This window comes from Spinacia oleracea, chromosome 1, assembly GCF_020520425.1.
Source record: "Spinacia oleracea cultivar Varoflay chromosome 1, BTI_SOV_V1, whole genome shotgun sequence".
Taxonomy (NCBI): domain Eukaryota; kingdom Viridiplantae; phylum Streptophyta; class Magnoliopsida; order Caryophyllales; family Amaranthaceae; genus Spinacia; species Spinacia oleracea.
The window spans coordinates 551,902-570,845 of NC_079487.1; the positions used below are offsets into that span (position 1 = coordinate 551,902).

The 18,944-nt window shown below is 41.3% G+C and overlaps 1 protein-coding gene across 1 annotated transcript; it reads left to right on the forward strand.

Annotated features, from left to right (window-relative positions):
* The first annotated feature begins 913 nt into the window (after window positions 1-913).
* LOC110778075 (uncharacterized) lies at window positions 914-15,436 on the forward strand. Its single transcript, XM_021982635.2, has 3 exons — window positions 914-1,077; window positions 14,001-14,349; window positions 14,576-15,436. The coding sequence occupies exons 1-3, from the start codon at window positions 914-916 to the stop codon at window positions 15,434-15,436; spliced, it is 1,374 nt and encodes a 457-aa protein (XP_021838327.2).
* The last annotated feature ends 3,508 nt before the right edge of the window (window positions 15,437-18,944 follow it).

An 18,944-nucleotide genomic window follows, 5' to 3' on the forward strand; every position in this document is an offset into this window, starting at 1 on the left:
TATTTGAAAAGATGTGCTCATATGGTGAAATACCTCTCGGTATGGTTATTAACATTTAGGATTTTGAAAACTGAGGGTGCAGCAAACTGAAAACTAAGGGTGCAGCAAAATAGAAGCTAAAAAACGCAAAGGGATACGGTACAGTTCATAGGGACTGAGATATATTTTGGAAAAGTGGAGTTATTAAGTGTTCTTTGGGGCTTACCAATTGCTTGGAAGTTTGGAATAGCAGACACTAAACATCGCAACTTAGAATACTCCCCATCTCTTTTTGCTTGCGTCATTTTCATTTTAAAGAGTTCTTTTGAAATTGTCGAATGCTTTAAATGGCAACTGATGTGGCCTAAACTAAGGAGTGCCACATGGCTGTACTATGATGGCCCAGAAAGAAGGCCCAAAAGCCCACCAGCGGCATACCACGGCTCGCATATGCATCCAGGACCAAGACCCATCAGTAGGCCATAAGACCTATTTGCTTAGGAGGATCCTGGTCCGTTTTTCTCTAAAAAGCCCAAACGCTCAAGAGGCCCACCGGGTCTAAATCAAGTCTCCAACATATCGGACACGTGTCCCGATCTTACAAAGCATCCAATCATGCAGCCAGGAATGAGGGAGCGATTCCCAAGAAACCCTAGCACTATAAATAGTGCAGGTCCCTAGGTAGAGGGGAAATCAATTCATTCCCACCTACCTTAAACCATCTTTGCTCTGCCGTCTCTCTAAAACTTACTTCTCTCTCTAGCCTATACTTACTTAGGCATCGGAGGGAATATTCCTACGGGAATATTCTTGTTTTGCAGTTTGTCAGAAGTTCATGCCAGCTCATACTTGATACCTCCGAGGAACGCGTGACACGTCAACACCATAAAAGATCCCACAAAATTTGGTGTCGTCTATGGAGAGGTATAGTATCATGGCCGAAACGCAGTCTGAAGAAGAGTATAATGGTGGAGAAGAGAGACGGCCTCGCGAAAGGAGTCAGCGTCACATAGAAGAAGCCAATCGAGTCGCAAATGCCGGAAACACACCACGTCGGGTGCAGGAAGCTGAGGTGGTTGTAGAGGAAGAACCAACCCTGTAAGCATCTCCGCCGGGTGGCCACCTAAGCCCCAGCGTCCGAGATGTCGTGCTGGATGAGAATTTGGACTTGCCAGTCTTAGTGGGATCGCTGCGCGAGATTTTAGTAGGATTTCAACAGCAAATGAATCAAACCTTTTGACAGCAGATGAGTACCACATTGCAGTCGAAATACGAAAAAACATGTTGATCTACAGCACTGAAAGGACGGCTCCGCAGAGGCCCCTCAGTCTAGGCGTCAATCGGATAAACAGAATGCCACTTAGATATAACGGATTTTTCACGAAATACCCCCGAATTTTGGCGTAATTCACCAAATGCCCCTCGACTTTCAGAAATTCACCAAATACCCTTCACAAATGACTTAATACCCAAAATACCCTTACTAATGACGTGCCGTTAGTCCTCCGTTAACCTAATTTTCAAATTCACCAAATACCCCTATTTTAATACTTATTTCACCAAATACCCTTATTCTGAAGCTTAGTTCACCAAATACCAATAACTTAAAAACACCTCAAAACGTCGCAACTCCTCAAGAAAATAGCTACTTCTTTTGTACCTTATTCTTTATGTGACCAAGTAATTATATTTACCACGCAATCGGGAGGTATTCCTTTTCCAATATAGGAAATATCTTTAACATGTGCAAACAGATTAAAAATAAAGCTCTTATTAGTTTTATTCTAACGCATATGTTCCAGCTACCTCGGCTTCTATCGCTTCCATGCCACCTATTTAACGTTAACTCCCTTTTGTCTCTTGTCTCTACTGCCTCCAAACATCTTTCTTCCATCTCCTAATTTTCTCTCAACCTTACAGTCGAGGCATAAAGATTTTCCCACTTTTCTTTTGAGCTAGGTCCTATTGAGATAGTCAGATTTATGGACAAATATCTATTTTTGGATTTGAGGGAACAAGAAAAAAAAAATGAAACTAAGGTATGTTCCAAATCTCATGAACTAGTGAAAAAACACGAATCTTGGGACAAAGATTTGCCTCCAAACTCAATATTTTCACATCATGAATCCAAGTTGAAATCGAGGTTGTGATAAAAATGTATGCGTTATTGAACTTGATTTCTTAGTCTCTTCACCATTCGGACAATAAGAGAATTAAGGTGTTAGATTTAAATTGAATTACTTCAGCTTCACTCACATAAGATTCCTTTGAAAAGGGGTGTTTTTTGGCCTTTTGCTCAGCTAAAGTGCATTGTCTTTACTGGATGAGGCCTGAACTTATTGGATCATAATTGAAACTTACTGAGTGTTGTATCGGAGCCTCGAATGGAAATTTCCTCCCACAATATTAGAAATTGTTTGGGACTCTTACATATGTGGATTCATGGGTGTGGATGATGATTTTGAAAGAAAACTCATGACAAAAGTGATAAGAAATTAACAAAACAATATAAATAGTCAGAAAAGGGGTTTTTATAAGCAAACAATAAGCAACGACTAATTTTCAAACATAAAAACTAGCCGTTGAGCATCAAAATGGGTAATTTTAAGTTATGGGTATTTGGTGAATTAAGTTTCATAATAGGGGTATTATGTGAAATAAGTAATAAATAGGGGTATTTGGTGAATTTAAAAATTAGGCTAACGGAGGACTAACGGCGCGTCATTAGTAAGGGTATTTTGGGTATTAAGTCATTTGTGAGGTGCATTTGGTGAATTTCTGAAAGTCGAGGGGCATTTGGTGAATTACGCCAAAATTCGGGGGTATTTCATGAAAAATCCGTAGATACAATGTGTGGAGAGCCGGAGAAAGCTCCCGTCCGCAGGCCAGCCGTGGAATCAGTCCCGTGGCAGAACGCTCAGAGATTGACCACGGCCTTCAAGCCTTTTTGCCTCGAAGGGATCAAACCACACGCCCGCCATCTAGGGGAAACCCACCGGCCGTCTTACGACCCTCCTCGAGACGTCAAGAATACTATGAAGCTGAATCCTGAACTATTAGACACTGGGTCCACCCCAGTAATGGAAGACCCTCCATTTTACCCCTCTGCTCGAGGACAGACTCAGATGACGCCTAACAGAGTAAGCCTGCGCCCCCCGCATGTTCTCCAGCCGCCGTGAACCAACTTACCACATCCAACAAGGGCTTAATAATCTGACGCTAAGGCCCATGAGTACTCCTTTCTCTGAGGACATAATGAATGCCCCGAAAGAACCCAAGGTCAAAACTCCTACCATTGAAGCCTATGACGGTACCATTGACCTAGATATGCATCTAGTTGCTGTAGGGAAATACAGTTAAACATAATAACATGTGCGGAACAATCCCCAAAGCCAGGAAACATGTATAAAGCACAGATTAAGCAAACTTACATTCGAAGCGTGTTTTCCACAATAATCTGTCAACGAACACGAACAAAAAACTTCACTTGTCGTTCCTCTACTTGGTTCACCGACACGATCAGATCCGTCTTGATAATCGCAGCTTAGACAATTGATCAAGATACTTTGGTTTTGGGAAGAACTCACTTTGGAGGCACAGAGAGAATAAGGGTTCTTTGTGTCTCTAGGGTTTGAGTGTATTAATTGTGTGTGTGTTGGAAACAAGGTTGTAAGGTTATATCATTAACCTTACTAACCGACCAAGCAAGAAGCAAGGCCGGCTAGCAAGCCGTGCGAGCCAAGCAACACGGACACCCGCCCGCGCCCAGCGACACACTGCAGGCCGAAGCCCACAGCGCGCGCGCCGAGAAGCTCATGGGCCGTGGGCCTTGCTCGCTCGTCGTGCTGTGCGCTAATGCTTGTTGTTGTGTGCTCGCGCCCAATGGGCTTGCCTTGCTTGCTCGCGAGCTTGCTGGCTCGTTGGGCCTTGCACGCTTACGTGCTTGGCTCGACGGGCCGGCAACTCCGATGCCCTTCGTATTCGCGATTTAATATATTTCCGATATATTATTTATCGTTTCGTATACGACGAATCACCGTCGTACGATACGATTTATTCGTGTCGCCCAGCTTACGAATATTCGCGATACGATATACGATTCCGACAAAGTTCGTATCGTATACTACGTTTTCAACTAATTCCCGAAAAGCTATTAAATGAATTTCCGATTCATTTAATCCTGTGATCTGTTACGTGTCATTGGTGTGACCTTGTAGGTTCAGTCAAGAGTAAGTTGTGAGTTCAATATCCATTAGAACTCACTGATCGGAAGCATTGCTCCAGCTAGCTGTTCCGATCACTTGATCTCACTGAATTAATTGTTCGCAATTAATCTGAACCTTGGTATTAGACTTAATGCACCTTGGGTGAAGGACATATTTCCTTCAATCTCCCACTTGTCATTCAGAAAAGTGTGCATCCACATTCCTTTGTCGCTTAGTGTTACTTACTGAACATAAGGTAAGATCCAAGCTATCCTTATTAGGTCCAGAAGTGTTTCTCGGATTACAGAGTTCAACTGTCAAACTTTTGCAGAAGGTTAAGCCTAACCATTCTGAGCACGACCATGCATTTTACAGTATCTAACTCTCCGAGAGGCCTTGTGACACAACAACACCATATCCTATCAAAGATAGGAGGACAATCCATTCTTGCAATCTATGAACATTCACTTTGATTCATAGTACGCCCAATAACTGCTTTTATAGCCTCCTTTTACGGTGCGACGTTTAGCTAGTATCAAAGCGAACTAATTCTCAAACGAGCAGACATAATCGCTCATGTTCTGAGGAACGGTTTCTAATCACCATTAATGAGAACTACCTATGACATGACTTTAATCTCTTAAAGCGTTCTCATGGTCAATCCGATACAAGATCCAATAAGTATCTATGCAAAAGATTCTGACATCCAGTCACTCTAGTTCAAGAAACAGAACTAAGTAATCTACTTGCAATCTAATCTTCATTAGTCATTGGTCGTCCACCTTTCAATGACCTGGATTAGGGATCCTTTGTGACTTCAATATTCAAGTTCACTTATGGGTGTTTCTTTGTCGAAGAATCCATCTTGACATCCCATTTGAATGATTTGAATCACATAGACTTATCATTTAATTCTAAACCACAATTAAATGAATATGAAATAAATAAATTTCATAAATATGAAATTGTTAAACCAATTGTTTTAAACATAGATCTAACAGATGTTCTAAAACAATACTTAGAAAATCAAAGCCATTCTCTAACATGCTTGATTCCCATGGTTGCTACATGTGCGTTGTGTTTCACTTGTGGCAACGGTTTAGTCAATGGATCCGCGACGTTGTCGTTAGTTCCAACCTTGCAAATCTCAATTTCCTTTCTTTCAACGATCTCTCGAAGTATATGAAATCGCCGCAGTACGTGCTTGGACTTCTGGTGGCTCCTAGGCTCCTTTGCCTGGGCAATGGCTCCCCTATTATCGCAATACAAAGCCACTGGTCCTTTAATGGAGGGGAAAACTGAAGGAAATAATTCCCTTGGTCCAAGTATGCATTCTATGTTAAGTCTAATAAGTGCGGTTCAGTATTAATTAACAAGTTAATAATTCAGTGAGATCAAGTGAGCTGAATGCCTAGCTAGAGGCCGCTTCAGTTCAAGTGGAATTAATGATATTAATCCACAGCTTACTCTTGCCTGAACCCGTAGGGTCACACAAATAGTACGTAAACGGATCAAGTATTTAATGGCATTAAATACTCCATCTATGGATATTCGGAATCGACGGATCTTGGTTTCAGTGGGAGCTGAGATCGTCACAGGCAAGAAATGAATACTCCGGAAACGATGATATTGCCGGAAACGAAAACATGGTACGTATCGGAAAATATTATCGGAAATGGAAATATTGCCGGAATCGGAAATATTGCCGGAAACGGAATTATTGTCAGAATCGGAAATATTATCGGAATCGGAAAATAATTCCGGAAACGGAAATATTAAATATTTGTTCGAAACGGAAATTAATTCCGGAATCAGAAATATTAAATATTGTTCGTATCGGAAATGAATTCCGGAACCGGGAAATTTAATCGGAAGCGTATCGTACGAATAAGCATCGGACGAGGCCTGCCGGACGAGGGCCCAGCACGAAGCCAGGCCATCGCCCAGCAAGCCAAGCGCGCCACACGAACAGCCAAGGCCACGCCAGGCCCAGCGCAAGGCCAGGCCCAGCAGGTCATGGCAGCGCGCGCAGCTGCGAGCAGTGGGCTGCGAGCATTGCTGCAGCTCGCGTGGGCTTGTAGCTCGCGTGGCCGAGCGGCCGTGTGGGCTGTGCGCGGGCATGGCCTGCACGCTTGCGGGTCATGCTCGTGTAGAGTTTGTGTTCACATACGAAACCTAAAGAGTACAGGATTTGTTTAATGATTAAAATTCCTAATCCTAAAAGATAAATTAATTAAATAAGAATTCTCCTAGGATTCTAATTTAATTAATTCGTATCCTAGTAGGATTCGATTATTTATTCCATGGTCTATAAATATGAGTTAAGGGCTCATAATTTATATCGAGTATTCAAGTATTCAAAGTGATTTTTGAGAGCAAAAATTCAGTCATACAATTGCCTATAAGTGCCGAAAATTCTAAGTACCTTAAGGGCGATCCTAGTTGGTCAAGCTTAAGGCGGATCCGGACGTGCTGTGGACTATCTACGGAGGGACGACATTTGGAGTCCTAAAGACTTGTTCTTGTTCGGTTCGGGCGCAGCTAGGGAAGGCACGCAACAAAGTGTATGCATCTAAACTATGCTAAATGATTATGTGTAAATAATACGCTTTCCTGGCTTTATGGTATTTCCGCATGATTTATGAATTGTCATATGTATCATAACCTAACAACAACACCAAGTTCTTCGATGAACTTCCGAATCTAAACAGCTTTGCTGCTTCTGAGGCAGCAATGTACTCGACTTCAGTTGTAGAATCCGCAATAGTGCTTTGCTTAGCACTTTTCTAGCTTACTGCTCCGCCGTTGAGGCAGAACACAAACCCAGACTGTGATCTGAAATCATCTCTGTCGGTTTGAAAGCTTGCACCCGTATAGCCCTTAACAATCAACTCATCTGTACCACCATAAACCAGAAACTGATCCTTAGTCCTTTTCTGGTACTTTAGGATGTTCTTGGCAGCAGTCCAATGCGCCTCACCTGGTTCTGACTGGTACCTGCTCGTTGCACTGAGTGCGAACGAAACATCCGGCCTTGTACAAATCATAGCATCCATGATGGATCCAATAGCCGAAGCGTATGGAATTCCACTCATCTTTCTACGCTCATCAGATATTTTGGGACACTGATTCTTGCTTAGATATACGCCATGTGACATGGGTAGATGGCCTCTCTTGGCTTCCATCATATTGAACCTAGCTAGCACTTTGTCAATGTAAGTGCTTTGGCTTAGTCCAATCATCCTCTTAGATCTATCCCTATAGATCTTGATGCCCAATATGTACTGTGCCTCTCCTAAGTCCTTCATTGAGAAACACTTCCCGAGCCAAGTCTTTACAGACTCCAACATAGGAATGTCGTTTCCAATAAGCAATATGTCGTCAACATACAAGACTAGGAATGCAATTTTACTCCCACTGACCTTCTTGTATACACAAGATTAGTCATGATTCTTGATGAAGCCAAACTTATTGACTGCTTCATCAAATCGTTTATTCCAACTCCTTGATGCCTGCTTTAGTCCGTAGATGGACTTCTTAAGCTTGCATACCTTTCCTTGGTTCTTTTGATCGACAAAACCCTCCGGCTGTGTCATGAACACAGTCTCTTCAAGAACACCGTTCAAGAAGGCAGTTTTGACATCCATTTGCCATATTTCATAGTCATGAAAAGCGGCAATCGCAAGGATTATCCGAATAGACTTAAGCATCGCGACTGGAGAAAAGGTTTCATCGTAGTCAACGTCGTGAAATTGCCTGTAACCTTTTGCTACCAATCTAGCCTTGTATATGTATACAATTCCATCTTTGTCTTTCTTCAACTTGAAGACCCATTTGCATCCGATAGGTGTGAACCCATCCGGCAAATCAACCAAATCCCAGACTTGATTTTCAGACATGGAGTCTATTTCAGATTGCATGGCCTCTAACCATTTAATGGAGCTTGGGCTCGTCATAGCTTGCTTGTAAGTCAAAGGTTCATCACTATCCAATATGAGAACTTCTAAGTTTTCAGTCAAGAGGACGCCTGTCCATCTGTCCGGCTGAAAAATAGTTCTATTTGACCTACGAGGGGCAACAACGTTTTGAGGAACTACTCCCACTGGCTCTTCTAAAGACCTTGGAGGTTCATCAACTTGAACTGCTTCTAAAGAGTTCTGAGTTCGTTGTTCGTCTCGAATCTCTTCGAGGTCTATTATTCTCCCACTTGTCAATTTGAAAATATGATTTCTTTCCAAAAAGACACCGTCACGAGCAACTAATACCTTGTTGTCTGACTTGTTGTAGAAGTAATACCCCATAGTTTCTTTTGGATACCCAACGAAGAAATATTTTTCAGATTTAGGTTGTGGCTTGTCCGAAATTAATCGCTTGACATATGCTTCGCAACCCCAAATCTTCAGAAAAGACAACTTTGGAAGTTTCCCAGTCCATAATTCGTATGGAGTCTTTTCAACAGCTTTTGACGGAGCACGATTCAGTGTGAGTGCTGCAGTTTGCAACGCATGTCCCCAGAAATGTAAAGGAAGTTCGGCCTGACCCATCATTGACCTGACCATATCGAGTAAGGTCCTGTTTCTCCGTTCCGACACTCCATTCCATTGAGGTGTCCCCGGAGCAGTCAATTCAGAAAGAATATCGCATTCTTTTAGATGGTCATCAAACTCGTGACTAAGATATTCACCTCCTCGATCCGATCTTAGAGCTTTGATTTTCTTGCCATGTTGATTCTCTACTTCATTTTGAAATTCTCTGAATTTCTCAAACGATTCAGACTTGTGCTTCATTAAGTAAATATAGCCATATCTACTGAAGTCGTCCGTAAACGTTATGAAATAGCTGAACTCACCTCTAGCTTTCGTACTCATAGGCCCACATACGTCCGTATGTATTAGCCCTAGTAGTTCGCTTGCTCTTTCTCCCACCTTTGAGAAAGGTTGCTTTGTCATTTTGCCAAGTAAACAAGATTCGCATTGATCAATCTTCTCTAAGTCGAATGATTCTAGAATTCCTTTCCGTTGAAGTAATTCCATGCGCTTTGTGTTTATATGGCCTAATCGACAATGCCACAGAAATGTGAGATCCGAATCACCAGTTTGAGCCACTATTGTCTTTAAATTGAAAACTAAAACCTTTAGAATCCAAACTTGAAACGGAAATGATGTTTCTGGTGATACTAGGAACATAGTAACAGTTTTCTAGTTCCAAAACAAACCCACTAGGCAAAGAAATAAAATAAGATCCTACGGCTAATGCAGCAATCCGTGCTCCATTTCCCACGCGTAGATCCATCTCGCCTTTATCAAGCTTTCTACTTCTCCTTAGTCCCTGTGAATTGGAACATAAGTGTGAGCCACAACCAGTATCTAATACCCAAGAAGTAGAATTAGCAAGATTACAATGTATAACATTCATACCTGAAGTAGAAGCAACGTTCCCGTTCTTCTCATCTTCCTTCTTCTTCAAGCAATCTCTCTTCCAATGCCCCTTCTTCTTGCAGTAGACGCATTCAGAGTCGGCAGGAGAACGAGTTGCCCTTTTCTGTTTACCAGAACCGGCGCCATTGGACTTGGATGAGGGCGAAGCCTTGCCCTTACCCTTCTTGCCCTTGTTCTTGCCTGATTTCTTGAAGTTCTTGCCCTTACGCACCATAAGCATATCATGCTTATTCTCTTGCCTGAGCGTCTTTTCAGCGGTTTTCAGCATACCGTGAAGCTCAGTAAGAGATTTCTCCATGCTGTTCATGTTGTAATTCAACTTGAACTGATCATAGCCATTATGAAGCGAATGGAGAATGATGTCAATAGCCATTTCATTTGAGACGTCAGAATCTAGAGCTCTCATGTTCTCAAAGAGTCCAATCATTTTAAGAACATGTGGGCTCACTGGTTCTCCTTTCTTGAGCTTAGTCTCAAGGATCAACCTCTGAGTCTCGAATCTTTCGATTCTGGCTTGGTCCTGAAACATGTTCTTCAACTCCGAGATGATTTGGTAAGAATCCGAGTTAATGAACGTTTTCTGAAGTTCATGACTCATGGATGCAAGCATCACACATTTGACATCCCTGTTGGCCTGAATCCAACGATTAAGGGCAGCTTGAGTTACCTCCGGCCCAGCCTCTTCCGGTAACTCTTCCTCAAGGACATATTCTTTTTCCTCATGCATAAGAACTATTTTTAAGTTCCTTTTCCAGTCGAGGAAATTGTTGCCATTCAACTTCTCTTTGTCGAGAATTGAACGCAAGTTGAAAGTGTTATTGTTTGCGGCCATTTTTTATTACTACAATCGAAAAGAATTTGCAATAAATAACCATTCATACAATTCAATAACTTTGAAATAAAAGCAAAACATGCAATCATTAAAGCTATTAAAAGCATCTCATTCATGAAAAAAGCAAAAACATGGTCCAAAATGAATGAAACGATTCCAAGACCCCAAAAGTCATAAATCCTTAAGCAGCTTTAGCATGTCTTAAGTAGTTTAAGATTTTAGGTAAGCAAAACCTATTTCTAGTAATCTCCAAATTACTCTTGGTTAATAAATTAATGCCATAATTTATCCCATTGCCACAACTTAATGCCATTGTTGTTTGAGTTGTAACCACAATCAACGTGCTCCTTTAGGACGCCTTACCACCTAAGTCAACTAAAATAGCACCTCGCTTTAGCGTAAACCTACTATCTTAGATCCCTAGATTTTTGTAAGTGTTGATTTGGAAGGCAATTTTTAAAACTCAATATTACTTGGACCTAGTTGTTTCTATGTTGGTTCGATTATTTAGTGAACTTAAACTAATCGATTCATAGGAAACAACCTGTTCATGCAAAGCATACATACATTCATACATTCACGCATAATATATATATTAAATTGCATAAATAATTGGTGATCTAGTATGGCCCAAAACTTCTTGTCTTGAAGCATCCAATCTTCATCACCTCCTTGTTAGCTTGGCATCGTCTTGAATCTTCGTTCAAATGCTAACTTAAAGTTCTAAACTTAGAAAAACTTGAAATAATAAAATTACATCAAAATTTCCATGGTACGCAGACCATATTTAAAACTTTACATACAAAGATAGAACGGTGCGCAGACCGTATTTAACTATCCTAAATTGGCCATACTAGTCACTTGGAGTACCTGCATTGAATAAAATGTATATTCTACGCATTCACCTATTCGTATGCTAAAACGAATGGCCCATGTAAATATGCAAGTATTTACGTGAATTAATTAAAATTCACGTTCACATAAACGCGTCCTAAAAGATTAATCAATTTCCAAATTATTAATCCTTAGACTTTATTCTAATTAAAATTGAATTTAATTAAAAATAGTGCGACCTACGAAATAATTAAAATAATTATTTCATTTTAATTTCATTTAGTGGCTCCCACTCAAACCAATAATTATTCCGGGTAATTAATTATGAAATATTAAATTAAAACTCGCGGCCCGGCCCAAGTAAATAAAATATTAAATTAAATATCCCGTTAGCCCAAATTAATGCAAATATACGAAGCCCAACGAATTAAACGATTTAAATAAAAATTCCAATTGCTTGATTGGGCTAGGCTTGCTCCCAGCCCCGCCTCGCGTGAGGCCCAAGAGCACACGAGCAAGAGCTCGCGCACCCCGCCCTATCGCTCGCGCGCGCGCGTCCTTGCAGCGATGCTGCCCTGCGCTGCGTGTTGTGCATCGTGAGCGCTCGACGTCGCAAGGCTTGCGCCTAGCTTCGTCACAGCCCCGCAAGCTACCTCGCCTGCCCTTCCTCGCCCAGCGCGCACGAGGCACGCAGCATCGCTGCTGCTGCCCGTGTCGCATGGCTCGGTCGAGCACAATGGCCTTGTATGGCTCGACGAGCCATACTTCCATCATGCCCATGTTCGTGTTTTTGGTTCGTAAAACGGACCAACTTAATTAAAATTAAATTTAATTCACGAACTTGCATTAATTTTATTTTTCAAAAAAAAAGTTACGATTTAATTTTCGAAAAACAACGATTTTTAACGATTTAATAAACTTTAACCACAACCCGATTTCGTAAAATTAATAAATCAAGGGCTAACAATATTCAAACTTTCAAGAACGATCGAATCAACTTTAAAGTTTGAACTTTTAATTAATAAAATCCGAAACTTTATATCGTTCATAAACAATTAAATTTCAGATTATTAATAATTTGGTTTAAGTGCGATTAAAATTAACGAAACCATTCAAAATTTTTTAATCCAATAATTTTTACCATAGATCAAGCATGTACCCAACAACATTTTGTCAAAATTTCAAGCATTTCCGAGTAGTTTAGGTCGACCTTTTAATTGAATTACTGTCTGACACTTTTAATTTTTAATGAAAAATTAACAAAAACGCCCAAAAAACGATACTTCGAGGCCTGTTTTCGCAATTCTATTCTCGTGAGTTGATATTAGAAAATCGTTTTCCATCAGATTAGGGTTTTAAAAATCAAAAAAGAGAATATTTTTTATTTCGGAACTGTAATTCGAAAAAATTCCGAAAAATCAACAAAAATTCCATAAATTTCGACAATGCAAAAACAATAATAATCATGCTAATTCATGCTTTGAATACATAAGGCTCATGATACCACTGTAGGGGAATACAGTTAAACATAATAACATGTGCGGAACAATCCCCAAAGCCAGGAAACATGTATAAAGCACAGATTAAGCAAACTTACATTCGAAGCGTGCTTTCCACAATAATCTGTCAACGAACATGAACAAAGAAATCCACTTGTCGTTCCTCTACTTGGTTCACCGACACGATCAGATCCGTCTTGATAATCGCAGCTTAGACAATTGATCAAGATACTTTGGTTTTGGGAAGAACTCACTTTGGAGGCACAGAGAGAATAAGGGTTCTCTGTGTCTCTAGGGTTTAAGTGTATGAATTGTGTGTGTGTTTGACACAAGGTTGTAAGGTTATATCATTAACCTTACTAACCGACCAAGCAAGAAGCAAGGCCGGCTAGCAAGCCGTGCGAGCCAAGCAACACGGACACCCGCCCGCGCCCAGCGACACACTGCAGGCCGAAGCCCACAGCGCGCGCGCCGAGCAGCTGGGCCGTGGGCCTTGCTCGCTCGTCGTGCTGTGCGCTAATGCTTGCTGTTGCGTGCTCGCGCCCAATGGGCTTGCCTTGTTTGCTCGCGAGCTTGCTGGCTCGTTGGGCCTTGCACGCTTACGTGCTTGGCTCGACGGGCCGGCAACTCCGATGCCCTTCGTATTCGCGATTTAATATATTTCCGATATATTATTTATCGTTTCGTATACGACGAATCACCGTCGTACGATACGATTTATTCGTGTCGCCTAGCTTACGAATATTCGCGATACGATATACGATTCTGACAAAGGTCGTATCGTATACTACGTTTCCAACTAATTCCCGAAAAGCTATTAAATGAATTTCCGATTCATTTAATCCGGTGATCTGTTACGTGTCATTGGTGTGACCTTGTAGGTTCAGTCAAGAGTAAGTTGTGAGTTCAATATCCATTAGAACTCACTGATCGGAAGCATTGCTCCAGCTAGCTGTTCCGATCACTTGATCTCACTGAATTAATTGTTCGCAATTAATCTCAACCTTGGTATTAGACTTAATGCACCTTGGGTGAAGGACATATTTCCTTCAGTTGCCTACCGTCACCACATGTATGTTGAAGGAACAAATGAAGCCACTTGGTGCAAGTACTTCCCTACCACTCTTAAAGGAGTAGCGTCCAAATGGTTTGAAGGACTACCCCCTGGATCAATTGCCTCCTTCAACGAACTGCAAACCCTGTTCTCCACCAGGTTCATGGCACACAAGGAAGAAATGAAAACAAGCATGCATTTGGGACGCATTCAACAGGGGAAATATGAATCATTAAGAAGCTATATGAAACGTTTCAATCTAGAGGCCGGGCAGATCCCAGACCTACCCGACGGCGTCTCTTTCGATAATTTTATCAGAGGATTGAAGAAAGGATCCTTCAAGTTTGACCTAGTCAAGAAGAGTGTACGGACTATGGCCGAAGTTTTAGATGAGGCTGAAGCATTCATCCACGCAATAGAAATATGCAGCGCGTCCAAAGATGGAAAGACGGGTGAAGCAACAGATTCCTCAGGAAAGAAGGATAAAATAGACCGAAAGGCCCCACGGGTAAATGGCACTTGGGCTCTTTCAAAACAGCATGATACCAACTCTCCTGGGCGCAAGAAAGATAATATTTCGAGTATAACACATATCTCATCACAATACTGAAAGACGTCGGGACCAGGTTTGACCTTGAACGACCTTTTCCCATGAAGTCTCCTGTTGAGAGTCGAGACCCTAAGCTGTATTGTCAGTTCCACGAGGATATAGGGCATGACACCAAAAATTGTAGAAGCTTAAAGAGAGCCCTAGACGGCCTAGCCTCCAAAGGACACCTCAAAATTACTTACAGAGAAATACTCACGGCTCGGGAAAGAGCCAATACAAGAAGAACAAGTCACATGTCTCACCTACACAAGGAAACCACAACGAAGGAGGATTTGTAGCCGTCATTTCTGGGGGGCCAGCCGCTGGAGGACCCACCATGAGGGGACATAAAGACTACGCCCGCCGCCTAGGGAAAGTGATGCTATCAGGAAAGTCACATGTGGACCCATTCCCTCGGATAGAGATATGTGAGTCGGATGGCGGACGAGTAGCCACTCCGCATGATGATCCTCTGGTGGTCGAGATCAAAATCTCCAATATGAGAGTCAAGCGTATCCTGATAGATACTGGAAGCTCGTCCGACATAATGAGCATGGAGTGTCTCAGCCGCCTAGCTCACGACCCTAAGAACATGGAAAGCATACACTATCCCATCATTGGTTTTGGAGGAAGCATTATACATCCTGCAGGCGTCATCAACTTGCCGGTTCGAATCGGGGATCGAAAAGATGGACGGAAGATGGGTGTGAACTTCTTAATTGTCAAGGACTTGACAGCCTACAATGTCATCTTGGGACGTCCCACCCTGAACAAGATTAAAGCGGTAGTTGTCACTCATCTCATGCTCCTGAAGTTTGTATGCGATGATGGGGCGATAGGAACAATACATGGAGATCAACAGCAAGCAAGAGAATGCTACCTCACAACCCTCAACCCGTCAGCATGGAAGAAAGATTTGGCCAAAGCAAGAAGCAAGAGAAAGCATGAGGAGGAACTACCTGCCGTCAATGAGAGTATACCGACCAAGATAGAGAGAAGTGGCTAAAAATAGAATGTCATTAGATTAGGATAACTTATGTAACTCGAGCCTACTAAGCGGCCTAACAATCGAGTCAGAGCCCACAAAACGGCCTGTAATGCCTGCCTACAAAGCAGGCAATTTAATTTTACTACTTAGTGAAATGATAATTTCTATGATAATATTTCCCTACCCGATGGACAAATGGCTCAATAAAGCCACTCAAAAATTAAGGGGTGAAACACCCCCACATTAAACTGTTAGGTTATGATACATATGAACAACATAAATCATGCGGAAAAACCTTAATGCCAGGATACATATTAATTGCACATAATCATATAATTAGTCTAGAATGCATACACTTTGTAGCGTGCCCTCCCTAGCTGCGCCCGAACCGAACAAGAACAAGTCTTTAGGACTCCAAGTGTCGTCCCTCCGTAGAAAGTCAACAGCACGTCCGGATCAGCCTTAAGATTGACCAACTAGAATCGTCCTTAAGGTACTATTATTTTCGGCTAAATGGGCAAGAATTATGGCTGATTTTCCAGCTTAAAAAACTTACCTTTTAATGTTTGAATACTTGTTAAACTTGTATATAAATTTGTGACCCTAGGCACATATTTATAGAGTCATGGAAAAGGATTTAGAATCCTATTAGAATACCAAATTATTTAATTAGAATCCCTTTAGAACTCTATTTAATTAATTTCTATCTTCTAGGATTAGGATTTAATCATAGCACGAATTCCGATAGCTTTAGGATACGTATAGCACACGGCCGCATACGAGCACGAGCACCGCACAGCCCGCGCACGCCCCGCGGCCCACGCGAGCTGCACGACTCGCAGCCAATTGCTCGCAGCCCACTTTGTTCCGCGCGCGCGCCATGCCTTGCTGGGCCTGGCCTTGCGCTGGGCCTGGCGAGGCTTTGGCGTGTGTATTGATTCATATGGTTTTCTGGGCGAGGGCCTGGCTTCGTGCTGGGCCTTCGTCTAGAAAGTCTCGTCCGATGCTAATTCGTACGATACGCTTCCGATTAAATTCCCGATTCCGGAATTCATTTCCGATACGAACAATACTTAACATTTCCGATTCTGGAATTAATTTCCGTTTCGAAGAAATATTTAATATTTCCGTTTCCGGAATTATTTTCCGATTCCGATAATATTTCCGATTCTGACAATATTTCCGTTTCCGGCAATATTTCCATTTCCGATAATATTTTCTGATACGTACCATGTTTCCGTTTCCGGCAACATCTACGACTTGGATAATATTTATATTTCCGATACGATCCATATTTCCGTTTCCGGCAATATCATCGTCTCCGGTGTATTCATTTACTTGCCTTTGACGATCTTGAAGGAAATAATGCCCTTGGTCCAAGTATGCATTCAATGTTAAGTCTAATAAATGCGGTTCAGTATTAATTAACAAGTTAATAATTCAGTGAGATCAAGTGAGCTGAATGCCTAGCTAGAGGCCGCTTCAGTTCAAGTGGAATTAATGATATTAATCCACAGCTTACTCTTGACTGAACCCGTAGGGTCACACAAATAGTACGTAAACGGATTAAGTATTTAATGGCATTAAATACTCCATCTATGGATATTCGGAATCGACGGATCTTGGTTTCAGTGGGAGCTGAGATCGTCACAGGCAAGATATGAATACTCCGGAAACGATGATATTGCCGGAAACGGAAATATGGATCGTATCGGAAATATAAATATTATCCAAGTCGTAGATGTTGCCGGAAACGGAAACATGGTACGTATCGGAAAATATTATCGGAAATGGAAATATTGCCGGAATCGGAAATATTGCCGGAAACGGAAATATTGTCAGAATCGGAAATATTATCGGAATCGGAAAATAATTCCGGAAACGGAAATATTAAATATTTGTTCGCAACGGAAATTGATTCCGGAATCGGAAATATTAATATTGTTCGTATCGAAAATGAATTCCGGAACCGGGAATTTAATCGGAAGCGCATCGTACGAATAAACATCGGACGAGCTTGCTAGACGCAAGACCTAGCACGAAGCTAGGCCCAACGCCTAGCAAAGCCCGCGCGCGACCAAAGTAAGCAAAGCCCAAACGCGAGAGCAAGGCCAGCAGGCGCGCCCCCCTCGTGGGCTGCGAGCACTTGCTGGGCCTGGGCTCAGCGCGCGCGCGCACGGCGCCCCTCGTGGGCTGCTGCGCCTGCGTGTGTGTTTGTGCTTGCGTACGAAACCTTGATCGGTTAGGATTCGTATAAGATTAAATTCCTAAGTCTACTAGATAAATTAAGTGATTGAATTTTAGATTAATTCAGATTCACTAAATCGTTTCCTAGTAGGATTCTAATATCCGATACCCATGTCCTATAAATAGGTGACCAATGCTCACAACTTATATCGAGCATTCAAGTATTCAAAGTGATTTTTGAGAGCAAAAATTCAGTCATACAATTGCCTAATAAGTGCCGAAAATTCTAAGTACCTTAAGGGCGATCCTAGTTGGTCAAGCTTAAGGCGGATCCGGACGTGCTGTGGACTATCTACGGAGGGACGACACTTGGAGTCCTAAAGACTTGTTCTTGTTCGGTTCGGGCGCAGCTAGGGAAGGCACGCAACAAAGAGTATGCATCTAAACTATGCTAAATGATTATGTGTAAATAATATGCTTTCCTGGCTTTATGGTTTTTCCGCATGATTTATGAATTGTCATATGTATCATAACCTAACAGTGGTATCACGAGCCTCTTATTATTTTCATAATCTAAATTGCATGAACATGGTTAAATATTACAAATTTGCAAGAATTAAAAGGGGTGATTAATTTTCGTAATTGTTAATTAATTGCAAATTGCGTTTATTTAATTATACGTACGCAGTTTTTCGGCAGTTTCTTCGTTACTCATCCAAAGCGAGTGATTTTTGTGTCAATTCTGCATGTAAAAGGCATTCTAAAATTTTGACAAAAATAGATTTTTTCGGCCGAACCCAGAATTCTCAAATTCGAAGCCTAACTATGACTTTTCGGAGGTTTTACTTTTTCGAATGCAAAATTTCGTAAATTTAAGATGTTAAATTAAATATTTGCGATTCTTGTTGATAAATCTTGAATTTTTGATTGACCTACTGTATATGATTAACAAGTTTGAATGCCTAGCCTTGTTAATTTTGCAATCTAATTTGTAATTATGATTAATTTGTTGAAAATTGGAATAATTTAGAATTAATTTGATTTTCATAATTAGTTATAATTTAATTAGATACCTATGATTAAAAACCACCATAAAAATTGTAAATTTATGTTAAATTTTAAATTTTTATGACCTAGACTTGAATCCATGTTAATCGGAAATCAATTGAATAATAAATTTTCGATTTTTCGCCCTAAAATTATGAAATTAATATTATTTTTTAATTTGTCATTAATTTTGAATATAAATTTTAAATTTTTATGCGATTCGCTCATATAACTTGCACGCACAAAGCAATGGACGCTACGTGTTACCCTTAAGGGCTGTTGTATAGTGCGG